Source organism: Canis lupus, chromosome 34 (genome assembly GCF_003254725.2).
Source record: "Canis lupus dingo isolate Sandy chromosome 34, ASM325472v2, whole genome shotgun sequence".
NCBI lineage: Eukaryota > Metazoa > Chordata > Mammalia > Carnivora > Canidae > Canis > Canis lupus.
Window position 1 is genome coordinate 16,252,887 of NC_064276.1, and position 12,175 is coordinate 16,265,061.

Genomic DNA, 12,175 nt, shown 5'->3' on the forward strand with positions numbered 1-12,175 from the left:
CCTTACCACCAACTCCCACCCCCATATCCTGCTGGTAGATAATGTGTCCACTGTGACCTTTTCTCCTGCTGCTTTTGTACCAGACGGCAAGTCTACTGGAAACTTCACCCCAGCTGGGGTGACAGTGAAGACTGAAAAGGCAGGATTTGGGCATGGTTGTGTCCGTCAGCCGCCTTCCAACAAGGAGTGGCATGATCAGTCACTATACACAGCAACTTCCTTCCCAGTCTATAAAAACCAAGAAACAAACCTGGCCTTTTTCTTCCAGTTTTTTGTGTTCCTTAAGTATTTGCTCCACACGAATCACACTGTCTCCAATGTCTGTAAACTCCGCTTGCTCTGCCAACAAATTGTCCAGGGCAAGCTTAACCTATAAGACACATTAAAACATCCAGAAATAAGCCACGAGCACCTCTCTGGAGATAGGTTTGTATCCTCTAAGAAAACTTGAAAATCCAAAAAGGATTCAGGACTTTTATGTATCTATATATACACTTTTCTTTACAGGTCATTAGCTTTTATATTAAGCTCAGGGCAGGGGTAAAGAGGGGAGTATGGTGCTGAGACACAGGGAGATGAAACAGTAAAGCTACATTCACAGATTATCAATCAAAAAGGAAGAGAAACCAGGCAAGAAATATCATGTGTGCCAACAGGAAAATGGGATTCTAGAACACTGCTACCCCACTGAAAAAGGAAGAAGAGGATGATCAATGAGGAAATAAGGGTATAAGGAGGGAGCTGGATTAGGGAGAAGAGGAACACTCAATATCTAGAATTCAAGGGGGAAGAGACAACCAGAAGTCACTGAACCACGGAAGGAATTCAATAAGAAATAACACCTCACAAAAATTGTGCTCAAAGTGTTGTAGTTGTAGGCATTGGTTAAGCTTTGAGTGATGCTCAGACCAAAACTGATTAAAGGCTTTTTCTGTCTCATCCAACTGAAGTAATAACCTGTCAAGAAAGAAAGAAAATTACATTGTGGTTAGTGTTTATTTCCATAGGAGTGCATGTAGGCTTACGTAGACAACCCCTATGTTTCCAGTCAGTGTTATGAACTGTGTGAATCTCCTTTTTACACAAGTCTCTGTCATTGACTTTCTCACAGTTCAGCTCACTCCCACATTTTCCATCTTTTAATCAGAACACCCTCTGTACTAGGCAGAAACTTCACTTTGGATATAGCTGCCATGCTCTGAAATGTGCCACCAGGCAACCTTACCCTTGTGCCTTTTGTTTTCTACCTGAGATGACAGGTGTGTAAAGCATAGCACTCAACCAAACTGTTGGAAATTTGGAATAAATTTGGAAAATAAAGATAAATACATATAACTGGAAATAAAGATAAATACATACTACTATCTCTTTTGAAATCCTGGGGTGAGAGTATGGCACAAAAGGAAGGAAAAGCATTTTCATAAAAACATCTCTGTAGACAGATACCATCTTTTTGCCTTTGTTGTCTCAAATACTATTCTTTTTTATTCTATTTTTAACTTTTTTTATTAACTTATTTTTATTTAAATTCAATTAATTAACATATAGTGTATTATTAGTTTCAGAGGTAAAGTTCAGTGATGCATCAGTCTTTTTTTATTTTAAGATTTTATTTATTTATTCACGTGCGCGAGAGAGAGGGCCAGAGACACAGGCAGAGGGAGAAGCAGGCTCCATGCAGGGAGCCCGATGTGGGACTCGATCCCAGGTCTCCAGGATCACACCCCGGGCTGAAGGCGGCGCTAAATCACTGAGCCACCCAGGCTGCCCATGCATCAGTCTTATATAACACCCAGTGCTCATTACATCATGTGCCCTCCTTAATGTCCATCACCCAGTTACCCCATCCCCCCACCCCTACCCCCTCCAGTGACCCTCACTTTGTTTCCTATGATTAAGAGGTCTTGTGGTTTGTCTCCCTCTACAATTTCAGCTTATTTTACTTTTCCTTCCCTTCCCCTACGATCCTCTGTTTTGTTCCTTAAATTCCACATATGAGTGAAATGATATAATAGTTGTCTTTCTCTGATTGGCTTATTTCACTTAGCATAATATTCTCTAATCCCATTGACATTGTTACAAATGGCAAGATTTCATTTCTTTTGATGGCTGAGTAGTAGTCCATTGTTATATATACCACATCTTCTCTAGCCATTCATCTGTCAATGGACATCTGGTCTCTTTCCATAGTTTGGCTGTTGTAAACATGATTGCCATAAACATTGGGGTGCAAGTGTCCCTTTAGATAACTACTCAAATATTATTCTTTCTTGACTCCACTAAAACCCAGTAGTAGTTGTACCAATTGTTCTTGGTTGTTTCAGATCATGGAGTTCTACATATTCTCTTCTCTCTCACTCACCTTTCAATGGTAGCTACATTCTCTAGTTCATTGGGATTGAGTTTGCTGGTGGAACTTTTGGTCGCTGGTTCTTGAATACACGACAGCAATGTGGTCCCTTGCTTTCCAAGTAATTTCAGCTCATCCTAGAGAAAGGAAAACATAGTTTGTCTTAGAAGAAATTTAAAGAAGCAAATTTTTGGTAGATTTGAGGTGAGGAGAATGGCATATGAAGTATATCTTTCATTTAGGAAATTAAATGCTAAAGAAGTTGAGTTGCAGCTTTTAAACATTAATTAACTATATTTTTGTTTTTTTATTTTAATTCCACTGTAGTTTACATAAAGTGTTATATTAGTTTCAACTGTACAATATAGTGATTCAACAGTTTTATATATTACTCGGTGCTCATGATGATAAATGTACTTTTAATCCCCATCACCTATTTCTCCCATCTCCCATCCACTTCCTCTCTGTTAGCTATCTGTTTGTTCTCTGTAGTTAAGAGTTTGTTTTTTGGTTTGTCTCTTTTTTTCTTTTTTCTGTTTCTTAAGTTCCACACATAAGTGAAATCATATGGTACTTGTCTTTCTCTGACTGACTTATTTCTCTTAGCATTATACCCTATAGATCCATCCATGCTGTTCCTTTTTATGGCTGAGTAATATTTCATTATATATATACACATCTTCCTTTTTAAGTTTTTTTTTAATTATTCATTTATTTGAGAGAGAGAGAGCATACACAAGCTGGGGAAGAGGTAGAAAAAGTTTAGGGAAAAGCAGACTCCTGGGATCATAACCCAAGTTGAAGACAGATACTTAATCGACTGAGCCAGCCAGGAGCCCCACACCACATCTTCTTTATCCATTCGTCTATCAATGGATACTTGGGCTGCTTCCATAATTAGGCTATTGTAAATAATGCTGCAATAAACATAAGCGTGCATATATCTTTTTGAATTAGTGTTTTTGTTTTCTTTGGGTAAATGCCCAGAAGTGCTATTACTGGATCATATGATTATTAACTTATTTTTAACAGGTGATACTTATACATGATACAAAATCCAAAATATACAAAAGGATACATATTGGAAAAAGTAAGTCTTTTGTCCCCTGCCCATCAACCTTTCCTCTCCAAAGCAACAACTGTTAAATTCTGTGTGTATCTCAAGCTGCTGTTATATATTTAAAGCAAAAGTAATAAATCTCAATAATTTTTAATTATAACTTAATTATTTATATTAATTTATTAATTCATAATTTTAAGTTTATTAACATATTAATAAAATCTGGTTCTAATCCAAGGCAGTGACCAGAAGCAAGAAAGTGACAGATACTGAATAGTAAGTGCTAGACACTCACATATAATAATAATGTAATAGTTGCTAGTTGACTAGGAAAAAAACTTCATCTGGTCTCAGTTGACACCTGCCTCTCCTATCTGCCCACAAAATGTGGACCTTGTTCAATTATTGAAGTTTAGTGGAAATGGCCAACAACTTCAGTTTGACATGGAAAAAGTCATACTTCCAAGGCAACTCTGTTTTGCCCCTTTTACATGGGATGTGGGGCTTTGAGAAGATGTCAGGTTATATCCTGCCAAATCCAACAGCTCAAATCTTCTAATGACACCGCACAAGTCATCTCTCTCAATGCTGAGAGTTAACCACAAAGCAAGCCAAAGGGGTGGAGCTTGGCAGGAAATTCTGCTCCTGGGAGTTGGGGGGTTTGGTGCGTGGGTCACACAGGATGCTGGTTAGTATGCCCTGAGCATTAGAATAGGCCCATAGTTCCAAAACAATATCCTCTATGCACATGAACTGTGAATCTCTCTTCCAGGCCTGGCCACCTCAGCCTTCACACAGTATTGAGTTCATTCCCTCTGGGAGGAGTTTTATATTTCTCCACCTTGTTCACACACAAGTACTGGCCTACTCACACTGATACCTTTGCTCCTTATCTCCTTATCTCCTGTCTTGCTCTAGTATTCATCTATCTCCTTGCAGGCTTTTGCTGTCCACACCCAGCCTCAAACTTTCCCTGGATTTGGTGGATGATAAATTTGACTTCTCTGATCTGGCCCACATTCTCTGGACACCCCTTGTGGCTCTGTCTACTCCAGGTAATGCCCCAAGTCAGCCTCTTGTTGGTACTCTTGCCTGGGAACTAGACACATCCCTTTCTTTCCACTCTCAGGTAGCAACCTTTATTTCTGCTTATCTCACCAATTCTCATTAAATATTTGTAGGTTAGATGAATTAATAATAGTCTAAAAGAAATTAGGTTGCAGATGACTAAGAACAAATAAGATATGATGGGTGGTAGGGTTGAAGCATTCATTAGCAAGTACTCTCACCTTGCACTCTTCCTACCTTCTAAAAAGGGTCTTGGATTTTCTCACTCAGTTTCTTAAATGTCCTTGAGATTCCAGCATTCCAGCAGGACTCTGGCATTACCATTATTAGATTTTATATATATTTAGTGTGTGTATGATATAAAGTTAGGAGGAAGGCTAGAGTGGCCAGAGAAGAAGACTTTTAGAAGGGGGATGAGCACTGGGTATTATACTATATGTTGGCAAATCAAACTTCAATAAAAAAACATATATATATAGATATTTTATGCATATATATATTACCAAATATACATATCTATATTACAAAAAAATAAAAACTAAGTGACAAGAAAAAAAAAAGAAGAAAGGGAAGCTCAGGAGAGATATACTAAAAGAACTGCACAGAGTATGAGGAAATGTGTGAGGAAGGGTGGATCTGAGTAAGTGATGTCATTCACTGTGTATCTCCTTCTACCAAACACATACAAGGAAAATTCATACTTGGTTACTGCTTTGGGACTAGGCAATATATGGTCAGCTTCAGCAGGGTTACAAAAATCTGCCATAAATACACAGGGAAAGATCGAGGAACTATGGTACTTGGAAAGTGAAAAGATAAGCTGCCTAGGCCAAAAATGGAGTTTGCCCTTGTCCATAGTAGTAACAATTCAGAATATTTAATAACTGTTTAGAGCAGGCACTGACCAATCAGCACAGATGTCAGCGCCAAAGCAGTCCTGAGGCCAACTGTGGTCCATGTGTTAACCCCTTTAGTGGCCAGAATCATGAGGAGGTTTCATGGGTCCTAAGAAATGGGCCAGGGAAGTAAAGTCGGGCACTCAAAGAACATAAATATTTAACAACTGGGATGGCTGTGCCCACATGTACTCATCATTACAGTTCCATTATTATGGAAACAAGCAGTTGGTTCAGAAGACCCACTTAATAGGGCAAGCAGATTGGTTCAGGCTCAAGAGAATTTAAATTTCTGGGTAGAATTCTTTCCTACGACAATGGTAAGATGAATGTATACATTCATTCATTCATTCTTCATTCACTCACTCAAAACATTTATAAAGCACTACTATCCATGCCAAGTGCTGTGTTCAGCTATGTCATAGGCTGAGGGGTGGAGGTAGGGTAGGAAGTTAAAGGATGAATCAAAGCCTAGAGATTATATGAATGACTAATGTTTTAGACTCTAACTTCACTTTTATTACTTATTCCACTTCTGCCACTACAAGTTAGCTCTTCATGCTTTTTCTTGTTACAATGCTGACTAATGAATTCCAGAAGCTAACCTTTAAAATGCGAGTCTTCATAACTGAGAAAAAGAGAAGTCCTCAAAGAGATGAGATACTCCTTTCTCCGGCAGCTAATGAGAGAGACCCTCTTGTGGTATAAAATTAGTGCAAAATGCTAATTTGTTAAGGTATTAACACTGAAAGCATTCATAAGAATGCCAATTTTGTCTTTCTCTGCAAAATCAAGACCTTTATGTTTATCCATTCCTAACTTATATTCCCTGCAAGTAGAGTTAAAACAAAAACTCCTCAGACTATAAAATTATTTCTAGGGCCTACAAAGAATAACTTATAATTCTGATTACCTTCTTGATTATTTGTAACCCTGAAAATACTGATAGAATTGTCATCTCTGAATACAAAATTGAGTAACTACTGAGTGAAACAAATACTGAATACTAAACAAAATTCATATTTGTAGAAGAATGCTTTATCACATAATCAAAGGACCACTGGCACTTTGCTTCTGCATGATGAGAAAAAGCCTTTGGCTCTGTTAAATTTCTTATTTTAACAACAATAATATATGAGAGTCTTACACTATTTAAACGAACACATGGTAAAGTATCTCAGTTGACTTAAGCATCTGAGAGCCAAAGGCCAAGACCCTGGAGATTCTGGCCTAAGACTGTCAGAGGTGAGAATCACCTCCTTTGGGACTCAAGAGGGAGACTGCCTGCCTCTGTAAACTGCTTCCAAAACCAGCATAGAATTAGGCAAAAGGAAGAGCTGTTTTTCTAAGAAAGTCTGCAGGGCCATCATAAACAGTCAGAAAAGCACATATCTCTATAGGGTTCATGGTTATTTTATTGTTGTGTAGGCCCAAAAGTCTTTTTCTTTTTTTTTTTAAATTGAGATATTGGGCAGCTCCGGTGGCCCAGCGGTTTGGCGCCACCTTCAGCCTGGGGTGTGATCCTGGAGACCCAGGATCGAGTCCTGTGTTAGGCTCCCTGCATGGAGCCTGCTTCTCTCCCTGTGTCTCTGCCTCTCTCTCTCTATCTCTTCTGTCATGAATAAATAAATAAAATCTTTTAAAAAAATAAAAAATAAAATAAAAAATTGAGATATCATTCATAGTTCATAGTACTACAAAATTCACCTTTTTAATGCATATGATTTTATGTTTTTCTCCCCTAGAACATTTTCATCAGTCAAAAACAAATCCCATACCTATTATCAGTCACTCTCCATTTCTCCCTCTTCTCTGCCCCTGGCAACCACTAATCTACCCACTTTTTCTTCAGATTTACCTATTCTAACATCTCATGTAAGTGGAACCACACAATATATGGTTTTTCATGTCAGCTTCTTTCACTTTGCATACTTATTTCAAAGTTTATACATATTACAGCATGTATCAATCAGTATTTCCTTTCCATGGCTGAGTAATATTCCATTGTGTGGATATACCACATTTTGTTTATTCGTTCATCAGTTGATGGACATGTGGGTTGTTTTCACTTTTTGGGTGTTATGAATAACACTGCCACAAACATTTATGTGTAACTTTTAATATGAAACATGTTTTCAAATCTCTTTTGCATACACATATAAGGAGAATTTCTGGTAACTATTTTTAACTTTTTGAGGACCTACCAGTCTATGTTCCCAAAAGTGATGTATGAGGGTTCCAATTTCCTCACATCCTTACCAATACTTGTTATTGTCCACCTTTCTAATTAGAGCCACTCTAGTGGATATATCACTGTGGTTTTGATTTGTATTTCCCTAATGACGAATTATGTTGTACATGTCTTCATGTACTTAATAACCACTTATATATCTTCTGTGAAGACATGTCTGTTCAATCCTTTGCCCATTTTTCAGTTGGGTTATTTGTCTTTTTATAAATGTTGAATTTAAGAATTGTTTATATATTCTGGATACTAAACCCTCATCAAACACATGATTTATAGATATTTTCTTCCATTCTACAGGTTGTCTTTTCACCTTCTTGATAGGGTTCTTTGAAACACAAAAGTTCTCAATTTTGATGATGTCCAATTTATTTTCTTTAGGTATCTGTGCTTTTGGTATTACACATAAGAAACCACTGCCTAACGTAAGGTCATGAGAATTTACATCCATATTTTCTCCTTAGAGTTTTATAATTTTAGAACTTACATTTAGTCCCTTGATCAATTTTGAGTTAATTTTATATATGATGCAAGATAAACATCCAATATTTCCTTCTTTTCCATGTAGATATCCAGTTGTCATATGGCCCAAAAAGCTTAAGCAGGTTTTTGTTCCCACAAAGAGAAAATATCCTTAATCATTTTGGGTATTGAATTGTTTTACTGTCAGCGCTCAGGCTAGAAGAGAATTTCAGGGAACCTGCTTCTGGGAAAATCTACAGAAGTCCATAGGAACTTCAGTGAATTTCCTCTCTGCACAGACAGGGTCCTAGTGGCAGCAGGGTATGTGTCACCATACTGTTCGTAAAGTGAGACATGGCCTATAGCCTGTCTAAGTTACTTTTCCTCAGGAAATGGAAGCTCTCATTGGAGAACAATCCATATGTAGAAGAGCCTGGGACGCCTGCATGCACATCTTCGGAACTTAGATGCTCTGAGTTTCCATCCATGTGGAAAAAGCATACATGGGAACAACACGGGTGTGCTAAGTTGTGTGTGTTTGTCAAGCTCGTCAGAAACATTTCTAGGGAAAATTTCTAGGATGCTTTCAGTTTTCCCAGTTTCAAAACAGATCTTTTAATTATTCAGAGTAATGTAAAAAGTACATTTTGAACTCTTTTTGGATATCAAGCTCCTTAAAAAGAGAATTTAACAATGTTCCCTGATATATGGAAGAATTAATTTGCCTTAACTACTAGACTCTGAGACTCCCCTAACTCAACTATGTGTTCCTCAAGTTTACATTCTTTTCATTTGTTCTCCTGGCATGTAGTGGTAGGTGGTCAATAAATGTTGACTAAATAAACAAATCACCCACCTAGCAAAATATTTTTGTAAATTTTGGGCCTCAGATAAAAGAGGTCAGGTCTTGCCAAGCTCCATGCAGCAATATACATGTAACACTAAGATGTCTCAACCTTCTAATCCTCCGTTTGCTGCCCTATGGAGTTCTCATCTTCTGTGAAATAATGGATTTGGTGCATGTACTTCTGGAGGCAGAAAAGAGCTGACGCCCGTCCTGCAAGCCCCAGGAAGACTTCCCTTTACTGCATGATCTAAAAGAATCTGCCAACCTCCGTTCTTAGCAGGTTCTGACATGCTTTTATGAAGTTAATAGGTGCCTCTCCTTAAACTTAGTTCAGAGCACCTTCTATGTCTTCTTTCTCAAATTACTCCCCAAATAAAAAGACACATCCCTGAGAAAGTGAAGCAACATGTCAGCTTATTAGTTTGCCCCAAAACTTCACAACAGCCTCAGGAAAATCTATGCCTCCAAAGCCAACTCCCACCCTTCCTTCCCTCACTGCAGTTTTATCCATTATATCTTGCTCTGCCCTCAGCAGATCATAGGAGTGCTGCCTTTGAAACGATGCTCAAACACCTATCTTATGAGCACAAAGGTGGATTGAGCTTCCCTTTATGGGGCTGCTTCTCACAGGTCTTAATTACAATCCTTTTACATTCACCAACCAGTCTCAAGAGGCTTTTTTCTCTTCACAGACTGCCTATCTAGAAGGTTTAGGATGATCATTCGCTGCCAAGTCACTGGAGAAGGAGGAAGAAGAGGGCTTAACTTTGAATTATGCCCCTGGCTCTCTTCAAGAGGTTGGCCTGTGAAAGACCACAACTACTCACCTGCAGCTTGTCCTGCTGCCTTGTGTGGGACATGAGGAGGTCTTCCGTGGACAGCACACCTGTGGGCAGCTCTGTTGTGGTTAGGCAGGCCCCAAACATCTGAAGCATCTGGGCAGTGGTCTTCAATGTCATGGCAAAATTTTCAATGGCCTGGAGGTCAGATAATCATAACAATGAGGAGAGCTTAACATTCACCAATATGCTCTGAATAGAAGGATAGTAGCTACCATTTCCCAAGTACCTGCAATGGGCCATGCATTATCCTGGTGCTATACATTTGTCTATCATCTCAATAATCCGATTGGAAGGTATTGTATCTCCATTTTATAGTAGAAGGAACTGAAGCTCCTACAGGTCAATTGCCCAAGATCATGTAATTAATTGGGCAGTAAGAAAGGAAAGAAGGGTTCAACCAAAGTCACCAAGTTTGGGAAGCAAGTTTGACCCAGAGGAAGAAGATGAATATAGTGATTAGGTCACTAGTGACCTTTCAGTGAGTTACTTTTGTCACATGTGATGAGAGTTTGGGGACCTCTGCCTCTCTTTATAAAATTCTAAAATTTTTAAAATTTTTAAATTTTAAAATTTTATAAAAATTTACCTTCCACTAAGGACTCTGTTCTACCATTAAATGAATACCTACTAACTAATGAGTAACTTCACAGCTAATATTCCAGATGAGATGTCTGCATTTAGCAGAATGCATTTTAGCAGTAAACATATGTCCTAACCTTGAAAAAGTTATGCTTATTGTTATCAGTAGATTTAGTTGAAGGCAAGTAGCTTTTCAGAATTCCACAAGTCATTCCAGTAAACCAGACTGGCTCTACCATGCCCATTTCCCTCTGTTCTCAAGATAATTTTGCCCTCAAAGGGTGAACACAATTCATCTCTGTTCCCCCCACCCCCAACAAATGGTACTATGCCTGTCACACAGTAGGTAGCCCCATAAACAGCTGCTAGATGGATAACTGGTAGTTGCAAAGAGGCCCAATCTAATTTTCATTTGGGAAAAAATTACCTCTGTTCTTACATCATCAGAGAACATTTCTGAAAACCCAAATGTGCATCATAAAGAATGTGCCAGATGTGGGGCAGCCCTTTGCTATAATAGAGGCCAGAGCCTAGGCTGGCATAATAAAGGCTTCCAGAGCATGACACACCTCCCCCTACTTTCTGAACCCAAAGTCTTTCTCCATCAGTCATTTTTTTAAGTAAACTCTATCACGAATGTGGGGCTCAAACTCAAGACTCTGAGATCTAGAGTCACATGTTCTACCGACTGAGCCAGCCAGGTACCCCTACCATCAACCCTGTTCATACTTATATTGCTGTAGGTGGGATCTCCTCTATTAGCACAAGTATTTATACAGCTGCAGTCTTGAACATCACAGTACTTTTGGTGTGGAAAGTCAGACTAACTTTTATAAGAATCTTTTTTCAAGCACATCAAAGTGTTATAACTTTTACATAATCTTTTTTTTTTTTACTTTTACATAATCTGATATCTGTATACGATACTCTTTCAACTTCTTGAACCAATAGCCTCTACTGAATAACATAAAAATCTAACCTATCAGAGGACTTATAATAAGAAAATATGAGATACAGTACTTTGCTTTATATGCATTACCTCTTATAATGCATCTCAATTAGGTTACTATTATCACCACATTCTATATAGATGAGAAAACTGAGGCATATTAAGGTTGAGTAATTTCCCCAAAGTCATATAAAAAAATAAGTGTCAGATCTGGGATTAAACTCAGGACCAGCACTCTTAAGCACTATACTATACCACCTCTTGGCAATAAAAACTAAATTGAACAAAACTACATTTAAAATCAGATCAACAAAAGATCTTGGCTTTGACAGCCTTAAGACTTGAATTAAAGTCCAGATTCTAACTGTGTGATCTTGCATAAACCAGGTATTGTTCTAAGTCCTAGCATCTCTATTTGAAAAATGGGAATAATGATTACTCTGTTTTTGCAGGGTTTTTTCAAGGATCAAAGGAATAGCAAACCTGAAAGGACTTGGGCACAGTAGAGTACCTTACAAGTGTAATGATAATACCAGCATCAACTCTGAGAATCAAATGTGAGGCCTGCAGATATTGACCTGGAGATAGAGGAAAGCCAGAGGTTTCCTATGGAGAGTTCTATTAACAAATTAACTTGATTCCAGGTATCTGATTAGCAAACAATCACCCTGGAAATGGTACAGAGGACCTGACGCTGACAGAGTAATGGAAAAGTGCTCAGCCTTTGTCTTGGCTCTGCCACTACTCAACCATATAACCTTGGATAAGTCACTTCTTTACTTTGAAGGTCAGTTTCCTCACCTGTAAAATAAGGTAATTGAAATAAATCATCTTTAAGGTTCTTTTCAGTTCTAATGTGTCTCAAAGATCTGACATC

At 38.2% G+C, this 12,175-nt stretch overlaps 1 protein-coding gene across 3 annotated transcripts in view; it reads right to left on the reverse strand.

The window, feature by feature from the left end:
- Nucleotides 1–12,175, reverse strand: part of MCF2L2 (MCF.2 cell line derived transforming sequence-like 2) — a 238,246-nt gene that overhangs the window by 126,370 nt on the left and 99,701 nt on the right. For all 3 annotated transcript variants that reach the window (XM_025451559.1, XM_025451561.3, XM_025451556.3), the window contains 4 exons: nucleotides 9,756–9,905; nucleotides 2,363–2,487; nucleotides 843–957; nucleotides 251–370 (listed from right to left, as the gene is read on the reverse strand). In XM_025451559.1, coding sequence (XP_025307344.1) covers nucleotides 251–370; nucleotides 843–957; nucleotides 2,363–2,487; nucleotides 9,756–9,905 — 510 coding nt within the window. The remainder of the gene's footprint in view (nucleotides 1–250; nucleotides 371–842; nucleotides 958–2,362; nucleotides 2,488–9,755; nucleotides 9,906–12,175) is intronic.